The 22,903-nt window shown below is 47.8% G+C and overlaps 1 protein-coding gene across 1 annotated transcript in view; it reads right to left on the reverse strand.

Annotated features, from left to right (window-relative positions):
- Window positions 1-22,903, reverse strand: part of Fgf2 (fibroblast growth factor 2) — a 44,953-nt gene that overhangs the window by 7,426 nt on the left and 14,624 nt on the right. Inside the window, exon 2 of the mRNA XM_076864382.2 lies at window positions 7,314-7,417. Within this exon, the coding sequence (XP_076720497.1) occupies window positions 7,314-7,417 (104 nt within the window). The remainder of the gene's footprint in view (window positions 1-7,313; window positions 7,418-22,903) is intronic.

The raw sequence follows: 22,903 nt of genomic DNA on the forward strand, positions 1-22,903 counted from the left end.
AGTAAATTCACTAAACAAGTATTTCATACTTAATAACAAACTGCATTATTTTTTAATGTGTAATAGAGCCAACATCTCAAGAAAAGTGGTCCAGTGAAAAGTTTTCAGCCTTTGCCTTCTAAGTCTCCACAGTCCTGAGTGGCTGTCACCTCAGTGTCCCTGTGAGCTGACTATGTGATGTGATTCTCTGACCCTCTAACACATGCCCAGAGCTCTTTTCCTCGTCACAGGATTCGCTCACCATTTCAAACTTAAGAAAATGGAGGTCTCGGAGGAGCATCGAAGAGAGGTGGGTGAGTGGCCTCTGAGGGCCTGCCACAGCATGTGCCTTGCTTTCAAGACCTGGTTTTATGTGGGCCTGAGAACTGGGGACCCCTTAATTCACAGCTGCTGACCACTTCGTACACTCCACACCTGAAGTGCCTGTGGGCAGCACGTTGGACCAGAGGAAGCAGAGGGCTGGAAGATGGGAACAGCAGCCAATGAGTTTAGAAGATCCGTGGGAAAAGGAAAAGCTGCTGGGCTTTGGAGAAGAAAAGTGCCATGAACTGACATTTTTCCAGGATTACCCTCACCACCAAAACCACAGGGGGCCAAAATAGAGGCCAGGGGCAATCCAACACAGGCAGAGAGCAGGGAGGCTTAGGTGGAGGTGGTGGCCACAGAGGTGTAAGAAACTTCTGGATCTGGAAGATAGAGTGAGAGGGTCTCCTGACAGAGGGAAAGTGCAGTGTGAGAGAAACACAAGTCATGAGTGGCACTGAAGTCCCTGTGCCTAAACATTAGACTGGCCATTGGCTGAGAAGGGCATGGCCACGGGTAGAAAAGATCTTATAGAAGGAGCAGGAATCCATTCTGCACATGTTTAGATGAATATTACATGTCCAAAGCAGATGAGCACTTATTGAGCACCTACTGTCAACAGACACATCCGTAGCCTTCTTCCCCTCTCACTAATGCTAACTGAATGTTGACAAGTACTCGTGAATTGGGCATGCTAGAAAATGTGTTATGAACTGTAATCCCAATGCACCATTATTCTTAAGCCTAAAAGGGAAGGAACCCCAAAAGGAATGTGGAGATCCTTGTTTTTGTTTTTCCTTAATATTTATTTTTTAGTTGTAGCTGGACACAATACCTTTATTTCACTTATTTATTTTTATGTGGTACTGAGAATTGAACCCAGGGTCTCGCACATGTGAGGTAAGCACTCTACTGCTGAGCCACAACCCCAGCCCCAAGGTCCTTGTTTTAGTTGTAGGCAACACCTCAAGGTTTCCCCAGATTCTGTCCACACGACCAGCTCAGCTCAGAGCCCTAGAAGGGGCCCAATAATACTTTGTTAACACTGAAAATGATTTTAAGATGGTACTGGGAGTTCAACCCCTTGGTATTGGGTATCTGAATAGAGAAGAACCTAATATGAGAAAGTATACCTAACACTTAAAATAGTTTGATCTGGTTTTTCTAGTAAGTGTATACTTTGAAATTTCCATTTTTAAAATATTTTTTAGTTGTTATGTACCTTTATTTTATTTATTTTTATGTGGTGCTGAAGATCGAACCCAGTGCCTCACACATGGTAGGCAAGCGCTCTACCACTGAGCCACAACCCCAGCCCACTATACTTGAAATTTCAACAAGAAAATTAAGTGATGTGACATATTTATACATAAGAAAACCTGATCCAAAGAGCTGGTGGCAACCGCCAAAATCCTAACAGGCACTAATGGACTGGGGTTGAAGACGTGAGGAAGAGCCAACTGGTGTTCAGTTCACACAGATCCAGAAGTGGGACGCAGGAGCCTCTGAGGATAGGTGCACAGCTGTGCATATGCTTCCCGCTCGGCCAGCTGACAGGGCTTGAGCAAAGACCTCGGTGCCAACAAGCACAAAAAAGAGCCGGTCTGCTGGGAGAAAGGGCTTGTTCTAGGCTGGAGTAGGAAGTATAATGGGACTGCAGCATCACACGGGCCGCACCATGAAGGCCTTGAAGGAAACACCTGGACAGGGTTCTGTCAGAGGGCTCAGGAGCCAACCAGACCTCCAACGGCCACACTACAGCCACCAGAGCAGCAAGGGCAGAACACGACACTAGATCATAATGTAAAGAGTCCCTGAATACACACCAACAAGTGATTAGATTAAAAAACAGTAAGTGGAGAGCCGGTGCAGTGGCACACACCTGTAATCCCAGTGACTCAGAAGGCTGAGGCAGGAGGAACACAAGTTCAAGGCCAGGCTGGGCAACCTAGCAAGACCCTGCCTCAAAATAAGAAAAGGCGATGTCAGTGGTAAAGCACCCCTGGGTTCTATCCCTAGTAACATAAAAATGAAATGGACAATAAACCAATTTCTCATAAAAAAAAAAAACAAGTAATTTACACAGACATGACTCCCTCCAGGAGATGGTGGAAACCCTAAGGCCCTGTCCTGAGGCATGAACTGTTACATGGCGACTTCCTTCCCCAGAGTTCAGGGAGGGAAGAGCAACTCTACTGTGAAGGCAAAGAGCAAGGCCTGAGGACAGAAGGACCCTACTCCCAAGCCTTCTTCCCACACACACTCAACCTCCCACCCCAAGAAGGAGGTCAGGCAAACTGGAGGCCATCCTGATCAAAACTAAGGGAATGCTAAGAAACTGTCACCATCCACAAGGAACAAAGGAGACACCATGACTAAATCTGGTGTCTGGATGGGATCACTAAGTAAGAGCTAAGAAAAAAAATGCGTAAAATATGGAATTTAGGCAAAACTCTGTATCAACATTGATTTGTTAGTCCTAACAAGTGGACCCCTGAAATAGGAGAAATGGCAGGGAATATGGAGAAATTTTCTATACTCTCTTTACCCACTTTTTATAAACTCAACACTATTCTAAAACTAAATTTTATTTTTTTAAGAAACTTTATCTCAATTTGATCATTACATATTGTACACATGTACTGAATTATCACATTGTACCCCATAAATACATGAAATTACAATGTGTCAATTGAAATAAAAATAAGAATTTAAAAAAACTGACCCCAGGAATTCAAATACTACTGCAAAAAAAGAACCTCTCAAGTAATTGGGTACAGTAACTCTAGCTTAATATGAAAAAGCACTGCATTTATTTTTGTGCTCTACCATGTCCAAATGCATATCTGTGTTCACCAGAGTGTAAAGGCCACATGACCATAGTCCCATTTTGAGCCTATGGCTGTGTCTACAGCTGGTATGTCATAAGTGATCAATAAACATCTGCTAAGCTGTGGCGCAAATGAAACTCTTATAGTGAGTGTACAATGAAAATGTACAATTCAGTGTCATTGCAAAAGCTAAATGAGATATAGGGAAATAGGACCCGAGGAAACCCAGTCCAGGAGCCAAAATAACAGAACATGGGTCGACTTTATCCACAACTGGGTCCTAGGAAACCAGAGCAGGTGGCTGTTCCAAGTTAGAGATCCTTGCTTCCTGTCACGGAGGCTACTGCTGGCCAGGAAACCTGGACCCAATTTTGCCTTGATCCCTCACCAACTTGTATTTTGGATCAAGTTCTTTAACTCCTCTTGGCCTTAAGAAGCCTGGATTAGATGATGGTTAAGATCCTTCCAGTTTCTAGGAGACTCTGCATACAGTAAGGAAAGAAGTAAGAAGTGAAGGCACTCTCCTCTGCTCCTGTGCCCCGCCCCCAGCACTCTGCCCCTCAGGACCCTGGTCCCTGCTGGATTGTAGATTGGAACCTTATGGCCGCTGCTGTCTCCCCAGGGCCTGTTCTCTGGTTGTTTATCCTTTACAGTACTTTGATTCTGCAGTTTTGGCTCATGAAGGAGTTTGCTCAATAGGAATCAGAAAATGCTGCTGCTTACACCACTTCTGAGAATTAAAAACAGAGGTGATGTAAGAATCAAAGTTGAGGATTTCAGAACAAAATGAAAAATACAAATGGTGAAAAGTTAAAAGTAGCTTTGGTCTTAGTCATATAAATTTGCTAAGATTGGTTTCTGAAAGCAGCAGTCATTCTCATTTGGCAGCACCCTTTCATTTCATTTGGTGTTTTCTCTTAAAAATGACACATGTTCCTCTGCAATTACTGTATATTTCTGACAAATTTGATCAGTATAGATTGTGAATCTGCATAATTGAACCCTCAAAAACCTATTATTTTGCCAGGTGTGGTGGTGCATTCCTTTAATCCCAGTAACTCAGGGGACTGAGGCAAGAGAATCAAAAGTTCAAAGCCAGCCTCAGCAACTTAGCAAGGCCCTCAGCAACTTAATGAAACTCTCTCAAAACAAAAAATAGAAAGGGCTGGGGATGTGGCTAAGTGATTAAGTACTCCTAGCTTTAATCTCCAGTACCCCCCCCCCAAAAAAAAAAGGGGAAAAAAACTATTATATTTACTGTATTTATAGAATTCATTTCCTTGTTAAGACCCCTCAAATAGGAAGTTATTGTATATTCAAAACTAATTTTACAGTATTAAATGCATAGTCTCAGAGATTTTATATATCCTCTATTTCACTACTGTGTATCCATGCAAGTTAATGTTGAGATATCTCGCTCAGGGTACCATGATCTGTAGCACTATGTAGAAAACAATGTACAACTTTCTAGTAGACAGATTAGCCACATTGTTTCATAAAAATGCTAACATCAAGGTTGTTTGGTGACTGAAAGGTAAAACTACAATCAACCTCAGTATAAGTATTTTTTCTTAAATAAGGAATTTTGTAAACACTTAAGAAATCACAGACCCTAATATTTATTCTGGGCTTCTGTTACTCATAGCAACAAAATTGATCCTACTATGAAATGGTAAGTAAGCAGTCTGCTGTATATTGAAGAACCACTCAACTCCAACCTACAAATACAGGCCCGGGCAGTTAAATATAGTTACCGTTTGAACTTTCACATTTCCTAGCTTTTAAAGGCAAGAAGAGAGCCACAAGACGCATTTTCACAATGCTGTTCTTAACCTGATTGCATTGGGTCCATAAACACGTGAAGCTGTGTGGACAAAGGGTACAGCTGTCCTCCTGTCCTTAGCTGGCAGGGTTCCACCTCGCCCTCTGAGAAGGAACTAAAATGTCTTAAAATCCCTGCAGGAGGCCCACTGGGGTAAAATGTAGAGCCCCAGGGATGTGCTGGGCACAGCTGACTGGAAAGGGTTCGAGAGTGGGACAGATGACACCTTGGGCACGGCAACCCCAGCTTCTCCAGATCATGAGCCCGCCTGCATCCACCAGGCACCATCAGAAAGCACCTCTCAGCCTGAGGACTGCCAGCCCACCCAGACTCAGGTGAATGGGACAGAACCCAAACTGCCGCTGAGAAGGCAAGGTGGCCAGCCACCAGGCTGACGGAAGACTAGATGTGCACTTGTGACCTTGGCAGGAACAGGTCCCCTGACGGGACCCCAAATGTACCTCAGAGTCAGCAACAGTCCTGGATCCTGCCCTTCCTTACAGGAGACTCACAAATCCTGAATTTTCAATTGTGCACAGAGTTTGTGATAAAACTTGTCAGCATTGCTAAACTGACGCTCACCGCATCAGCTTGGCAGAAGCCACCGCCTCAGGAAGAGTCAGCAACCCAAGGAGAGAGGCACGTGGGGACCACAGAAACACCAAGGCCTCTGACAGTTCTTAGCCAAGGAAGAAACCAGAAAGCCCTGCACTTCTAGGGGCAGGGTCAGCTCTTCAGAAAGTTCAGTTTCTGTTTACCAAGAAAAAGGTCAGAAGTCTCAGAATTCTAACCTGTCACAAATTCTGTAAGAATAAGACAATAAATTGGCAAATTATATCGTTATACACAATCATGTAACAACAAACCCCACTGCTGTGTACAACCTTACTGCACCAACTAAAAAAAAGCGAGGGAAAGAAAAAAAGAGAACGAAACAACAGTTCAGCTTTCAGGCCTACTGTCCTTCAAGTCTGTCTCTCAGAAGTAACTCATTTTAAAGATGCACTAAAAGAGAGCAGCTTGTTTGTATCACTTTTGACAACTTGGGGGCTTTTCATGACTATAGATGTACCAGAATTCCTGCTGTGTGGAGATGAGCAGTGCCCCCAATGACATCTTACAGGGCCACTAAGATCACAGGTCACCAGGTCTTCTAACCTCTACACCTTTGTTAGGGTTTGGATCTTTGATGTCCCCACAAAAACTCATGATTTAAAAGCAGTGTTCAAAGGTGGCACTTTCAGGCCACAATTAGATTGTGGGGGTTGTAATCTCAGTGGATTAATCCATTTGGTGGATTAATCCATTTGATGGATTAATAATTTGGACAACTGGTGGCAACTGTAAACAAGTGGGGTGTGGCCTTGGACTATATCTGTCCCTGACCCCCACCTCTTCCTCTCCCTCCCTCTCTCTCTCTCTCTCTCTCTCTCTCCTTCCCCACCCGCCCCCACCCCATGCTCCCTGGCTATGATGAACTGAGGATCTGGCCTCCACCATGCTTCACCTCGGGTCCAGAGCAATGGAGTTGGACAACCATGGACTGAGACTCTGAAACTGTGTCCAAAATAAATGTTTCCTCCTTAAAGTTGCTCTTGCCTGGTATTTTGGTCACAGCAATGGAAACCTGACTAACACAATCTGTAAGACTACAGAGTAGTAACGAATCTCAAGGCCATCCCTGTGCTGATTAGACAGACACAGAGAAGGCTGAAGGTCTAAGACCCCTCGACTAGCACGTCCATGGTTGGTTACTCATTGCCTTTCTGTCCTCTTACCCTCGACTGTCTGAAAGCAGCCACACCATACTGCTGCAGATGCCATGGCCATCTGTCACATCCTGAGGCCAGGCAGGCGAGAGCTGTAAACCCCTGTTCCTGACTCTACTGCAACATCAATGTCACCCCAAATTATCCCTGGTTCACTGTTCTGGAAATATTTAGAATGCTAGTTTGGTAGATTACCAAGCTGACAACAGTTTGGTAGGAAAAAAGCCCCAGAGTGGCAGAAGTGAAAGTTCCAAGAAGCCAGTATTTTAGAGCTGTATTTGGACCTCTCCCAAGACGAACTAGCAGTGACCCCCAGTCTAACATCAGCAAGGCCTCCCCGGCAGCCCCAAGCCTAACCCAATCTTAATTTCCACGTGCTGTATTTCTGGGTTACTTCACTCACTTAGAACTTCAGGCTTTCCATCTGTGAAATAAAGAGGACACAAATCCTCTATTTAGTAGGGTAAGTGTGAAGATGAAATGATAGAATGCATGTAGGACTCCTAACAGATCTGGTAAATGCCAAGGCCAGTGGATGAGCAGCCGCATGCGCCCCAGGCGCCACCTGCAAAGCCAGGCATTACTCACAGAAGCCAGGAGCCTCCCGTCCTCCTTCATGGCCAGGTATCGGTTTGCACACACTCCCTTGATGGACACAACCCCTCGGTCTTCGGCTTGAAGCTGGAGCTTGACTGTAAATAAAGGGGAAATTACTCGTGGCACCAGAGAGAAGAGCCCTAGCACAACACAAACAGGACCATGGTGCCTGCCACCCACCAGCCTCCTGAAGGGCAGCACCACTGGATCAGGGTGGGTGGGGGCCACTGTGCTAGAGCAGGAGCTTCAGAGCCCCGCACATTGCTCACAGCTCCCTGCCCACTTGGTACCACCAGTGAGCAGAGGGGGACAGATTGGGGACTTATTCTTTTACTACAGATCAGTTCCATCTGGCCTGTTAGCCCCTTCACATTTTGTAAGTGAACATATTTTAAGAGTGCATGGAAATGTCGGTGTACCATTTGTGCCAACGTCTGTGCTGCTGCCTTCGCTGATACCCTGTAAGAGTCATTTCTAAGCAATTTTTCACAAGTAGAGACTGTCCAGCTGCTCACTGCAGGCTTCAGGCGCACCTCCTTGACATCTGTACATCTCATCTCCAGCCTCCCCTCAAAAAAATACTAATGCATTTATCTTTCCTTATAGAAGGAATGGATAAATACCTTTTTAAAGTAGAAAAATACGTGAATACTTCATTGGATTATACAGTGTGATGAAAGATTTCCAGAGTAAAAGCCCCTAAGGAGGATAACCTGTTACACTATATTATTAATATTAAGTGGGTTATGTGGAAAAAACAAATGTTATTTGATTACAATGATAATGCAAAATGAACCAATAATTATCTAATTGAAATTAAACAATGTTAAACATTTCTAGTTTGATATTCAAAGGCAGCATTTGCCTGCCTATAACAAAATTCCCCAGAATGTATTATGGCTAATAGATTTTACACAAAAAACAGGTTTTCAGGTCAAATAAATTTAGGACCTGGTGAAGCCAGTCAAGTCTTTATTGCCAAACTTTCCAGAATTCTGCTTAGCATAACCTGCTTTGTAAATCATCATGAGGATCAAGTATAGAATGTTTATCAAATTTATTTATTAAAAAAACAAGTTTTATCTTAAGTCGTCCTATGACCTATGAAGGAATTATTGAGCAATAAAAAAGTCAAAATTTTAGAAATCAATAAAATATAATCTGGATAACATTAGGAATGTGAAGTTAACTTTTCTTAGTGTTTATAAGTAGCTAGAGGAACTGACCAGGACATCGCAACTTTTGAAAGATGCTGAAATAATTATTAAATGTATTAGATGTATCACAATAATCATGTTAAATTATTTTCCTATAGAAAACAATATAGGACCTGGGCTGTGGCTCAGTGGTAGAGCCCTTGCCTAGCATGTTCGAGGCCCTGGGTTTGATCCTCAGCACCACATAAATAAATAAAGGCATTGTGTCCATCTACGGAAGGAAGGAAGGAAGGAAGGAGGGAGGGAGGGAGGGAGGGAGAAAGGAAGGAAGGAAGGAAGGAAGGAAGGAAGGAAGGACAATACACAGATAAAATGAGACATGATACCTGCAATTAGCTTTTCTCTGGTGATAAAAAATATTTTTTTTTAGTAAAGCGGGTAGGGCCAAGCATGGTGGCACACACCTATAATCCAAGCAACTTGGGAGACTGAGGCAGGAGGATCAAAAGTTCAAAGCCAGCCTCAGCAACTTAGCAAGGCCCTAAGCAACTTAGTGAGACCTTGTCTCAAAACGAAAAATAAAAAGGGCTGGGGATGTGGTTCAGTGGTTAAGCACCTTTGGGTTCAATGCCTATTACCCAAAAAATAAAAAAATAAAGTGAATAGGAAAAATAAGACTGGATTGTTTCAATAGGTATTGGAAGCATGGATTCATTATTCTATTCCTATATATTTTTATGAATGTTAGAGAAATTACAACAAAAAAGAAATCAAGCCCTGTGGTTCCGTTGGTGACTCCGTGTCTGCTTCTCCTCTGCTCAGTCCTCCTGGACTCCAGAGCGCACAGCATCTTACTCAGGCAAAATTCTTCCACCAAATCTTTATTCCCCCCTAGGCTGGCCTCCAACTTGCATTCTCCTGCCTCAGCTTCTGAGTCCCTGGGATTACAGACAGGCATCAAGCACACCCAGCATTGTTCTGCTGAATCTTAAAAGACAGTACAAAGCCAGGCACAGTGGTGCACACCTGTAATCCCGAAACACAGGAGGTTGAGGCAGGAGGATACAAGTTGGAGGCCAGGCTGGGCAATTTGGCCAGACCCTATCTCAAGGTCAGGATGTGGCTCCAGGGAAGAGCACCTCTAGGTTAATCACCAGACACAAAAATAAAGGAAAGAAGAGGGAAGGGAGGGAGAGAAGGAAGGGGGGAGGGAGGGAGGGATGAAGGAAGGAAGGAGGGAGGGAGAGGAGGGAGAAAGGGAGGGAGAGAAGGAAGGAAGGAAGGAGGAGGAGGGGAGGGAGGAAGGGTGGGAGGGAGGAAAGGGAGGAAGGGAGACAAGAAAGGAAGGGAGGGAGGGAGAGAAGGAAAGAAAGGGACAGAAGGAAAGAAGAGGGAGGGAAGGAAGAAGAAAAAACACAAAGTAAAAAGAATGTAAAAGCTAAATCATCTGAAGGACTCTGAGTAAGGGTGGCACCCAGGTCCACGGGACCGGGGCCTGCTGGATTGACTCCAGGAACTCCGAGCCCACTGGCTCACCCCTGAACTCCACTGCACGGTGCTCACTGCGCAGGCTGCACACCTGACCACTGTGCTTTCTCTCTGTTCCTTGTCGGTGAACTGCCTGTGCTCCAGCCTGCCACGCCTACTTGTGAGCCACTGTGGGTCCCATGCATGACAAGGGCATTCGCGTGCCCACATCGGCCCTGGCCCCACGGCCCTCTGCAGGCTTCTCGGGCCCTCCTCACTAGGAGCCTGGCAGTCACAAAGCAACACACTAACCACAGATGTCTGAAAGCGTTTTCTTTGGCATGATTTGGGGATGGGGAGGTAGGGATCAAACCCAGAGACGCTTACCACTGAGTCACATCTCCAGCCAGCCCTTTTTATTTCTTTATTTTTTTTATTTTGAGAAAGGGTCTCACTAAGTTGCTGAGGCTGGGGTTGAACTTGCAGCCCTCCTGCCTCAGCCTCCCGAGCTGCTGGGTTACAGGTGTGCACCATCACATCCAGCTGACATATAATTTTTAAAATATAAGATTTAAAGATAACCAGAGTCTCTAACAAGAAGTTGAATAAGTCACAAAACCATAGATTTTTCTTTTAAAACATACTAAATTCCACATACAAATGACATCTTTCCATAAAACAGGTGCACAGCCACCTTCATCTCTGACAGGAGGGGAGCAGGAGAGACCAGCAGGACTTCAGCAAACTGAGCAGCTGCTGAGGGGAGGGGTCCTAACCTGAGGAGCCCTGATCCAAGGGCAGATCCGTGCTCACCGGTCAGGTGCAGGTGCCACACAGCAAAGGTGGCCCAGAACACGAGGTCCTGCAGGACCCCAGCTTGGCTGATGAAAGCAGCACGGAACAGGACAAGAGCAGAAAGACCGCCGAGAACCTGGGTCTTCACCAAGCACAGAGTCACAGAGCAGCAGGACAGAGACCTTCCGAGAGGCGGATGGAGTTCAGCAAGGTCAACTCCCCATCGGCCCCACCCGCTGGCAGCTGGGCTACCGGCAAACTAGGATGCTTGGGAACTCCTGACCAGCCCAGAAAGGCAGGAGGGGAGAAACAGAAACACAAATAGCAGGTGGGATCACTAAAAAACAGCCCCAAGACAGCGGATTTGAGCCAAGCCATGTGATTACACTGAGTATGACACTCCACACACCGCTAACAAGCAAGAACTATCAGTAAGATTTTTTTAAAACTCAACTATGTTGTTTATAAGAAAAGCACTTCAAGTTCAAAGATACAGGAAAGCTCCATGTACCCACGAGAGGCAGAGATATGAAGTGTACCCCTGAGTACCAGAGAGCGAAGAGGGCCATGCTGACATCTGACCTCCGGAATAAACATGGCAGCTCTGTGACAAGAGGTTCAGACGCACTAGGAGAAGCAGTCACCTTGAATGCACAGCACCTAATACAGAACTCCAAACCACCTGCAGCAAAAACTGACCAAAGAGAAGAAATAAACGAATAGAGAGAGGAAAAGCATAGGGGCTGGGATGTGGCTCAAGCGGTAGCGCACTCACCTGGCATGCGTGCGGCCCGGGTTCTATCCTCAGCACCACATACAAACAGAGATGTTGTGTCCACCAATAACTAGAAAATAAATATTTAAAAAATTCTCTCTCTCTCTCTCTCTCTCTCTCTCTCTCTCTTTAAAAAAAAAAAAAAAAAAAGAGAGGAAAAGCATGGTCCAACAACTGGACCCAGTGACCTTTCTTTTACATGCCTAAAACTTCACCTAAGACATCATTCTCCTGTTAACATCATACTCCTTTGCAAACTGGTAAACAATGAACCACTCCATGCCCACCTGCCCCCTGGGCTTGACCGGTTCAAGTCCGTTGACTCCATCTGAGAAGGTCTTTCCCTCAAGTCAACAGTTGCTAAATAATGCTGAGGACCCTCGCCCTCAGCTGTCGGTCTTCCTGGTTTAATCTGTAACATCCTACCTGAGATATGGTGTGCACACCACACTACTTGCCCTCTGAAGCATGCACACGAGTCTATGGCTTTGAGTACATTCACAGAGCTGTGCAACCATCAATTACAAAACATTTTCATCACTCACACCCTTTAGCAGTGACCCTCCATGTCCCCAACACCACCACTGCCAATCTTAGGCAACCACTAATCTACTTTCTGTCTTTGCAGATTTGCCTGTTCTGGGTATCCCATATAAGTGGAATTTTCAAAGCATAGTCTTGTGACTGGCTTCTTTTACACAGAAGGCTTTCAAGGGTCCTGTGTGCTGTCCCACACACCTGTACTTCATTCCTTTATATTGCCAGCTAACAGCCTATTACATAGACAAACCACATTGGGTTTCTCCATTCATCAGCTTATGCATATATGGACTTTGGGTCCACTTTTTGGTTACATAATGCTGCCGTGAACATTTGTGTAGGAGATTCTGGGTAGAATATTGTCACTTCTTCAGGTACATATGGAGGAGGAGAATCACAAGGATGTATGATGATTCATGACGCAACGAAGAGGAAGGAGACCAGGTGGGCCCCAGGCCCCCCTGCGGGCTGGCCACTGGGGAGGCCAGGGTTCTGTCCCTCTGAGACTGGTTCAAGTCTGCAGCGCCTCTGGCAAATCCAGACAGTAAGGTCCCAAGGAATGAATGTGCAGACTGAAAAGGAACCTGCTGGAAGTCGGACGGGGGTCACAGCCACACTAACAGGGCGATAGGAAGTGCCTGCGGTCTCCAGGAGAGTGTGAGCGCCAGAGTGCAGTGAAGGCCAAGGCCAAGGAAGCCCGGCACTGAGGAGGGGAGGCCCAGAGCCAGCAGAGCCAGTCAGGAGTGGTCAGGGCCAGCGGGTGCAGGAAGGTGCATATACACACCTACTGTGCGCACACAGACAGGGAAAGTAAGAGACAGAGCTGGCACTATTTGCAGGAGATACCATTTTCTACATTAAAATTAGAAGAGCAATTGCAACGTGATAGTCTGGATTGGATCCTGAAACAGAAATAAAGACATTAGTGGGAAAAGTCGTGAAATCCAAACAAAGTCTGGGATTCGCAGCACTGTGTCAGGGGCTTCCTCTCAGTTTTCAAAGGTGCCTGTTTCAGGCAGCTTTGCACCACTCTGACCAAAATACCCTCTAAGAATAACTTAGAGGAGGACACGCTTATTTGGGACTCATGGTTTCTGGGGTCTCAGTCCACAGACAACTCCACCTCTCTGGGCCTCAGGTGAGGCAGCACACCATGGGGAAAGGGCCCAGGAGAGAAAGCTGCCCAGCTCATGGTGGGGTCAGGAGGAAGGGGAGGAGTGGGGGAAGGAGGTCCAGGGCAGATGCACCCTAGAGGGCACCCCCTTGACCCACCTGCCTACAGCTTCCACCCACTCAGTCCATTTAAACTAGGCTGAATGTTTAGGTTACAGCTCTCAGTCCAATCATCTCACCTCTGACTATTCCTGCATTAGCAGGAGTTTTGGGGACACCTCACCTCAAACCATAACAGTGCCATGTCACATGTGAAGCTGACCTTCAGGAGAGCACAGTGAAGGGCTTGGAGACACTGAGATCTCTGTAATTCTAAAATCACTTTAAAATTTAAAAAAAAATTAAGTCAAGATAAAACACAGATCAACTATTGGAAATGATTCACGAATGTGCTTAAGAATATGTAAAAACTAACTGAACTGGGCGCTGTGGTGCACACTGTAATCCTAGCAATTTGGGAGGCTGAGGCAGGAGGGTTGTAGTAACTTCAAAGCCAGCCTCTGCAACTGAGTAAGACTCTGTCTCAAAATAAAATAGACAGGTAGGGGAATGTAGCTCAGGTTAAAGCACCCCTGGGTTTAATCTCCAATACCAGAAAGAATAAAGAAATAAAAACACTGGATTTCTTTATAGCTACAACAAACTATTGGAAATGTTATTTTTAAATGATTATAGAAATAATATTGTATATGATAACAAAATGTATCTAGGACTTTTATGAAAAAAATTGTAACACTTTTTGAACTCACTTTAAAATAACTCACAGGGGACCTACACGTTTACAAATGGGAAGATCCATTACAGTGAAGAGTCACGTCTCTCCCCAAATGAAAGAATCAGTACTTTTAATGACAGCATGAATTTGGGGCTCAGAACCATATTCAAAATCCAGCTTCACCAGGTAATAGCTGAGCTAAACATCTCTCCTACAAGATGTAAAATAATTGCTATTACCCATGGCTACAATGCAGATTATGTCTGTACGTGTGCGAGTAGATATGTATCCATGTAAAAATCTTCTAGTAAGCATTCAAATTCTCTGGCTTCTACTGTACTTGCTTTGCTTTGAGGTTTAGGAAATTATGTATGTATCAGGAAATCTCATATTTGATCAAGGATGTGAGATTATCTAAGAAAAAGCAAGATGTCCTCCAAAATGTGGCTGGGACATCTTCTCAAGATGTGATTACATCTTACTGTAGTGAGGCCAGTTCTTTGCCTATAGAATCAATTTATAATTTTGCTATTCTCAAGGGAAATACTGCACAAAAGACTCAGACTGACACAGTTTCTCATTTATCAAGCTCCATCTGGGCTTGTTATTCATTCATCCATCCCATATGTTGGCCTCAGGTGCCTCTTGTGTGCTGGGAGCTACTCCAGGAGCTGGGAATCCGCAAGAGCAGGGGACCCACAGCCTCTCCCAGGGGGACCTTGCACTCCAGCGACAACTGGGCAGCAAATAATGCTATTTCTCATGTAAGTAATTCACAGCTCAAACAGACAACAATTCTCAGCTTACTGCAGTCAGGGAGCCAGAGAGCCGCTGTCTGAAACCACTCTGGGGTGGTGTGCTGGCCCAGAGAGAGCCAGGCCTCTCTGCCAGGCATCCCCACCACAGAACACGGCGCAGGGCTTTCAGTTTCTTACGGATCCAAAATGACTTATTTTATGAAAAGCAGAGAAAAGGCTATGTTTGCTGCCCAACAGGATCATGTTTCCAGGCCAAAAAATAACTAATCCAGTGCTACTATCTGTATCTTAATCCCATGTGTTGGCTCCGTCCCCAGTGCACAACATCCAGAGGGGGACCCTCGGGAGGTGACGGGCCATGGGGGCTCTAAGTCACTCACGGATCAGAGCTTAATGGGCTCTGGGGCGACGGCCACTGCAGGAGGTGGGGCCTAGTTAGAGGAAGTGGGCCCTGGCTGGGCTTTCTCACCACACACACTGTCCACCAGGATGTCAGCCCTGGCCCAAAGCACACGGCCAAGCAAGCGCCGTCTGAAACCACGAGCCAAAATAAACCTGTGCTCCGTTGAATTGATTGTCTAGCTGTGACCGGCTCACTGCCACAGGAAGTACACCAGGCTTACTGGTCACCCGTCACTGAGACTCCAGTGTGCGAATCCTGCCATCCAATGCCGTACTGAGAATCAGGCACTGAAAACCCACTGCGGGGATGAACCCAGGAACAAGAGAAATGCATCTGCTGAAAAACTTTAAAGTCTCCCTATGTTTATGTGGAGTACACATAGGAATAATCAGATAAATAGCATAGCTGTGACCCAACCAACAGAGTAGGCTCACACAGCCACTCTCGGGAAAAGACTGGCTCACTGTTTTATTCCACATGTCAACCCAGAACCACAGAGCCACACATGCTGTTCCCTTCCCAGCTCGACTGGCCAAGTTCAGACTGACATCAGAGGTGTGTCAGGCAGCTGTCCAGCACTGTGACAAAACGCCTGAGAAAACCAACTTAGAGTTAGGAGGAAATTGTTTTTATTTACAATGAAATGAGGGTTCAGTCCATGGTCACTTGACCCCATGATGTTGCATCTGTGATGGGGCCAGACATCATAGCAGAGGTGTGTACTACAAAGCTGCTCATATCACAGTGGCACAGAAGCAAAAAGAGACAGGAAGGGGTGGTATCCCAACATCCTTTTCAAGGACACACCCCCACTGACCTGCCTCCTCCTGCTAGGCCCACCTCCTGCAGCTCCCACTGCTTCCTCGGGATAGGGAGCCGGCCTCCAGCACACGGGCTCCTGGGGACAGTAAGAGCCGAGACATCACAAGACTCCAGGCAGGTCACTACACTCTGTGCAACTTTCAGTTTGCAAACAAGGTTAAAACTGGGCATAACAGATGAGGGAGGGAGGGAGGGAGGGAAATCCATGGACTGAGGCAGGAGAGATGGCAGGTGGCAGAACCCAGCTACTGAGGAAGGGAAGGCAGGAGGAGTCCAAGCTGGAGGCCAGCCTGGGCAACCTAGCAGAACCCTGTCTAAGACAGACATAAATAATTAAAATAAAAGGGTCTGTGGATGTAGCCCAGTGGTCAAGCACTCTTATGTTCAATCCACACACACCCCAGTTCCACACAGACACACAAAAAAACATTCTTCATTACTACCTGGTTAGGACATGGGTTTATGAGTCCATTAAATCTCTCTGTGTACCCTAAAGTAGAAGTCAGTTTATTATGGGACTTAAGAACATCCATACCAAGATATTTTAAATAGTTCAATTAAAAACAAGTGCAAGGGCTGGGGCTGGGGCTCAAAGGTAGAGCACTCACCCAGCATGCGTGAGGCACTGGGTTCGATCCTCAGCACCACAAATAATAAAATAAAAAAATATATTGTGTCCACCTATAACTAGAAAATAAATATTTAAAAAGTGCAATATAATATCTCAAACAGCTAATCTCATCCCATAATTACTTTATTTCTAAGACATGCCACTTGTTTTATGCAATAAAGATTCCAAGACATACAGCTGATTTACACCAGAACAGGGCTGCTGCGGGCCACCGGGGGTCATAAAACCCACAAATACCAATTCCCTCCAATATCTCCTCTGGCCCTTCTCACCTCACGCCCTAAAATGCAGGTCAGAGCAGCTGTGGACTGAGATGACCTGACCCTGCCAACTGCAGGCTGCCTGGGTGAAATGACAATGGCCCAGCGGAGGCTGAGCATTCCAGAGGCGCCAGGTGCCCTGCAAGGTCACAGCAGAACAGCACACAGGAATGAACGGGCCTTCAAGGCTTCGGAGAGAGAAAGGCGCTTACTGTCCCAGTGGCATCTGCTCAACTCCTCACGGCTCCCAGGGGCCACAAACCGACTACCCCAGTGTTGGGAGAGCCAGAAACGCTCTTCACGGGGCCCTTCCTGGCCTGCTGTGTGGAGGTACCAGATGCAGGCAGGAAAATCCCATCAGCCTGGGCAGGGGCCCCTCTGGCAAGAACAGCTGCAGTACTGATGTCTGGGTGCCCTGGATTCCAGGACCCTCGAGAGTCCTGGTGCCAGCAACGCTGAGTACTCCTAAGTGCACAGCTGGCCCCCGCCTCTCAGACTCACCAACCCTGTCGGCTAAATGCTCTTTTGTCCCCCAGAAACTAACAGTTGGATAAATGTTTGTAAATGGCTTCTAAAGACAAGTTGTCCATGAAATTACCAATGGAGAACAGACTGGTGGTGGCCAGAGGAGGGCTGGGGCAGTGAGTGCAGCTATGCAAGGACCTGGGGACTCCCCGTGATGATGGGGCGGCCGTGTCCCCATCTTGGCTGTGGCTGCACTCCAGATGTGCCAGGAGTTGCAGTGGGGGGGTGGGTGCAGGGTGAGTGGAGTCTGTATTTCTCACAATGGCATCGGGGTGAATCTACATCTGGCCAGGTTTATCAATTTAATTTTTTAAAAATCAGTCAACCTGCTCAACATCTTTACTTCTAGTTTAATAATCATTCTTTTAAATTGTGGATTAAGAGCTACCAAAAAAAATGGGTGTGTGGGGACACAGGACACAAGGGAAGTCCCCACATCTTTCTTTTAATTTTGCTATAACCTAAAACTTCTCTTAAAAAAAAAATCTTTTAAAATGAATTGAAAAGTGGGGAGGTAATATATATGAGTAAAGCAGCTTGTGGTTGAAATTAAGAACCATAAGGAAGAGAGGCGATGGTGTCAAGCTATAGAACACACACCCCAAACTAATGGGGCATTCACTACTCGCTGCCAACCAGGATCTGTGAACTTTATAATACACGCACACACACATGCACATGTCTATGACTGGTGTTTAGCTTGTGGGTCGCCAGTCAGAAATCCCTGGGTCAAAGGTCATTAACCTGGCCAGAGTACCCTGAAATCATAAGCCACTCAGAAGATCAACCAAAAATACAAGCCACCTCAAGCAAGCACTTTTGCCACAGATCCAACATGCCCAAGAGAAAGAGAACCTCCTGATCCCAGCCTTTTCCTGGCAAATCTTTCTTCCTTTTTGAAATGTTTTTGGAGACTTGAGAGAGCCTGCGGTCTTACTCAAAGCTCAGTAAGTACCCTGTGCAGATAATGCAACCCGCTTGGCTGGCCGCGCACCTCCCTGGGGGTGAGTGCCAATTAGCTGAGCTGTTTGTGTTCCTGGCACTTCTTTCTGGATTGAAGGGCTCACATTCATCCACAGAAATCGCACAATTCAGGCAGCTCCAGAACAGAAAACAGAGCCGCGTGTGTGTGCCCAGGAAGGGGGAGCTGGGCGGGCACGGGGCGGGGAAGGAGGCTGCGAGTGTGCCAGTTATTCCGCAGTCTGTCCCCCAGTCATTCTGTCTGACTGGTAAAATCATTAGGGAAACACCTTTCAAAGCAGGCTGAAGACAAGAGAGTTTTATTTGACCCTCATGAAAATAGCCCCGGCAGCACGTCTCTCCGTGGGTGACGAGCCTTCCTGCAGCCTCCCTGTGGAAAACCACGCCGCCCGCCAAGAGCTCAGCCCTCCGCCAGAGCTTCTGAGGCCCTTGAAGGGAAAGTTCCTCCACACCCGCTGCATGACATATGCTGGCCCGACGGGAGGAAGCTGGAAACAGCGGCTTCCCAGCAAGAAACAGGCCCCACGGCTGCGCCCAGAATCAAAGGAATGAGCAGGAGGAGAGCAGAGGCGGCCTCCCCCAGAGGTGCGGCTGCCGGGAAGGGGGAGCTAATGACCTGGCCACTCAGACCATGCTCAGCAGGAGAGTGCTTGTCTACACGGGCAAGGCCGGGTCCCATCCCCAGTAGGGATGACAAACCCAGTATGACAAGGACTTACCAAGTGCGGGGTGCACCAAATCCCGCCTGTGTCACAGGCCCCACGCATAGCAGGGCCTGTGACAGTCGCTGCTGCCAGCCAGCCTTCCCACTGGTAAGTGGGGGAACTAGTGTCCAAACAAACAAAGGCATTGACCTGAGACCACAGAAGTAGCCAGACACAGCTGAGACACCACCCGGCTCTTCTGGGAACCTGCACAGATGGGAGAGGGCACTGTAAGAAAGAGCGCGCTGGGGACGCACATGACGAAAGGAGGGCCCGAGGCTGGGGTCACAAAGAACAGCCCCTTCAGTATGATTCTGCATCTTCTCTAATTTCCAGAATGGCTGTTCAGACAGGTGTGGCGCATGCCTATAATTCCAGTTTACTCAGGAGGCTAAGGCAGGAGGATTGTGAATTCAAGGCCAGCCTAGGCAGCTTAGTGAGACCCTGTCTCAAAATAAGAAATAAAGGACACTGGGGATGTGGCTCAGGGATGGAGCAGCTGCCTCTCCTGCACGAGGTTCCAGTTTCATCTCCAGTACTGAGGTGGGACGTGTGTGTCCAGCGCATCCCTAAGGGATCAGCTCCAGCCCTGTCTAGACGCCAGCTCCTGCGTGCCGTCCGACCTCGGTCCTTCAGTTCTGCGGCAGCCTACTTCCGAGAGCCACTCGTGGCTGACCGTCTAGCCTCCTCCGGTGTTTTTCCACTGCAGGGTGAGAGGGCTGCTGAACACGCTCAGATCAACTCCAGTGGCAGCTCTGACACAAAGCCCCCTTGGCTGGATCACACTCTACTCATTAGCCACGTCTGCTTCTGAGGACATTATCAGCCCTTCCCCAAAACTGATTTTGTGACTTACTGGCAGAATTTGAATCAAGAATCTTTAGAGCTTGGCCCTGAGAAATCCTCTAGCCTCGAGTTTTCCGCTAACATCCAGGAAGCTGGAATCCGATCAGCAGTCCTGACCCTTGTTCTGGCTGGGAGCGGAGCCTCGCTGCCTCTCTGCAGCACGTGGCTCCAGCCACCTCAATGGCCGTGCCTCAGCAGGTTGAAACTAGGCTGAACCCTGTGTCCTGACCTCACTAGCTGTGGGGGCAGAGCCACAGTATGGAGGCTCCTCGAATCCACCGAAGTAGAACCCCAGGTGCTCAGCAATCACATTACTGGGTATGTGTCCCCAGGAAATCAGGTGAGCACGTCAGAGAGATCCCCGCATTCCTGCATCCACCACACATCATTCACAACAGCCAAGGGTGGAGTCAACTTAGGTGGCTGATGGAGGGATGGAAAGAAAGTCCAGCAGGATGCGGAGGGGCACGCCTGGGGAGGCTGAGGCAGGAGTATTGCTAGTTCAAAGCCAACCTCAGCAGGTGCTAAGCAACTCAGTGAGACCCTGTCTCTAAATAACATACAAAACAGGGCTGGGGGTGTGGTTCAGTGTCGAGTGCCCTTGAGTTTAATCACCAGTACCAAAAAAAAAAAAAAAAAAAAAAAGAAAGTCTACTGTATTCAGAGAAAGGAAATTTAAAAATTTTTAAAAAACAATAAAAAAGGAAAAAAATACTATCTCTGCAAAATGGATGAAATGGAGGACACTGTGTCAGGGAAGTCAGACAGGCACAGAAAGACAATAGTGCATGTTCTCACACGTGAAAGCTAAGAAGCTGGTCTCACAGAAGCAGGGAGCAGGACAATGAGTCCCAGAGCCTGGGGAGTCACTGGGTGGAGCCCAGCGGGGTGGGAGGAAGAGCCCTCTTATTCTACAGCACAGGAGATGACCACAACAATCAATCAATTCCAAAATCTGAATGTTCCTACTACAGAGAAATGATCGGCATTTGAGGGGATAGATATGCCAACCCAGATCTGATTGATCAGCACGCATTGTCTACTTGCACTGAAATGTCACGATGTGCTCCGTGAATATGTGCCACTGTCTGTCAATTAAAAATTGTTAAATGTGTTTTAAAAAAGAACCATCAGGACTGGGGATGTAGCTGGGTGGAGAAGAGCGCTCACCCAACATGCACTAGGCCCTTGATTCAGTTCCCAGCGCTACAAAAGTTGACAATTTTCAAGCAAAGAAAGCGTGTCCCAAAGAAAAGTAAAAGTTATGCTATGACCCAAGAATTGGCTGTGGACCAGGGGTGGGGGCTGGAGGAGGGCACCCAGGACAAGAGGCTCCCCTTCCCAAAGGCAGCCCTCTTACACTGCCCTCTCATTCTTCATGATAAAAAGACCGAGTCAAGGGCTACAAAGCTTTTCTTAGTGTCACAAACGGGTAACAGTAGTAAAGCAAAGAGCATCTGGCCCAGAACTTACACTTCCATCCCAAAAGAGGAGCCTAAAAACCACAGCTACCCCCTGTGTTTCCTGCCCTGGTCCATGAAAACCAGTCCTGCTGCTCCTCACCCCTCCTCCTCAGACTTGGAGCAGGCATGACCACGGTGGCCAGTTCCCGCCCACGGTGGCCAGTCCCCGCGGTCTGAACAGGAGCTGCTGCAGCAGTTGAAGCCACTGCCTGTTCTTGGTTTGGTTTGGGGTTTTTTCTCTCTTCTTTCTGTCTTCTGCTTCCTACTTCCTTTCCCTGCCTGCTCCCCAACTTGATTTTTGTCTTCTGCTTCTTTCAAAAGGTGCCCCAGGCTACATAAGAGGAAAACAAACGGTCACCTCAACGGCTTGTGCCAGGCAGGCGTTATTTTGGAGGAGTCTGGAGAGCACTTACACCAAGTCCTTGTACTTGGGCTGACACCCAACCCAACGGGGAGAGAGCCGCCCAGCTAGACTGCTCTAGGACCCGAAACGCCCCACGACCCAGGAGTGTCCTGTGACCTCTTCTGCCTCCTGCCTCTGGGGTACTGGTGACGTGCACAGAAGGGAAGCTGCCTGAGGACCCAGCTCGTCTTCCACCTGGACAGCTGGGCCTCCGCCCCTGGAATTGGATCGACCACCGGTTCCAGCACCAACATCCCTCCCCTCCCTGCAGCACCCACCCCCAAGGCTGCTGATGCCACCAGCCACACAAGGCCAGCGCGAGCCCCGCACAGGGGTCCAGCCGACTCCTACGTGTAGCCACCTGTGCCCTGGGGACAGGAAGCCCTGGGCTGGCCTTTCTCCAACCGCTCCTTTCTACTACCTGTGACACTCTGCCTCCCTCAGGCTGAGCATGGCGTCCTCTTCCTCCTCCTTGTTGGCACCCCACCAGTTGGTCACCGTCACGCACCGTTGGCACCCCCACCTCTCACTGTCAGCCTGAAAACCTTCAAGGTTCCTGTCAAAGACCTGCTGACAACCCAGCCTCCAAGACCCGGCTTCCTCCAGCCCTGCAACCTGGCCTGCCACCTCCGTCGAGCGGCCACCCCTCCAGCCTCGCCGACTTGGCCGGTCCTGACCCGCTCACTCATCCACAGGTCCTGGGCTCACGCTCTCATCCGTCTAAACTGCGGGTTCCACTCAGGTCTCCTGCTTCCCCGCAGGCCTTCCGATGCCACGATTCTGGGTCCACGCTCCGTCTGGCTTCTTGGTGCTGCTCAGGGCCCCCGCACGTGACCAGCAGCCCTGGGCACAGGCTCACGGCTTCCTCCCCTCCTCTCTGAAGGCCGGCCACCCCACAGCCACACAGCTCAAAGCTTCCCCTCCCATCCCACGAAGCACCCGCGGCTGGGGTCGCTCGGTGGCAGAGCACTTGCCTAGCAGGCACAGGGTCCTGGTTCCATCCCCAGAGCCACAGAAAAGAGAAAGGAAGGAAAAAGAGGAGCACAAACATGAAGTCCCTCCAATTCCTACCCCTAAAGTTGAATAGGGATGTAACTAAGGATAAATGAGAGTAGACTGAATCTTACCCCTCGCCCTGTCTAACCACGCCAAGCTCATCTCCT

The sequence above is a fragment of the Callospermophilus lateralis genome, chromosome 8 (genome assembly GCF_048772815.1).
Source record: "Callospermophilus lateralis isolate mCalLat2 chromosome 8, mCalLat2.hap1, whole genome shotgun sequence".
Lineage (NCBI taxonomy): Eukaryota > Metazoa > Chordata > Mammalia > Rodentia > Sciuridae > Callospermophilus > Callospermophilus lateralis.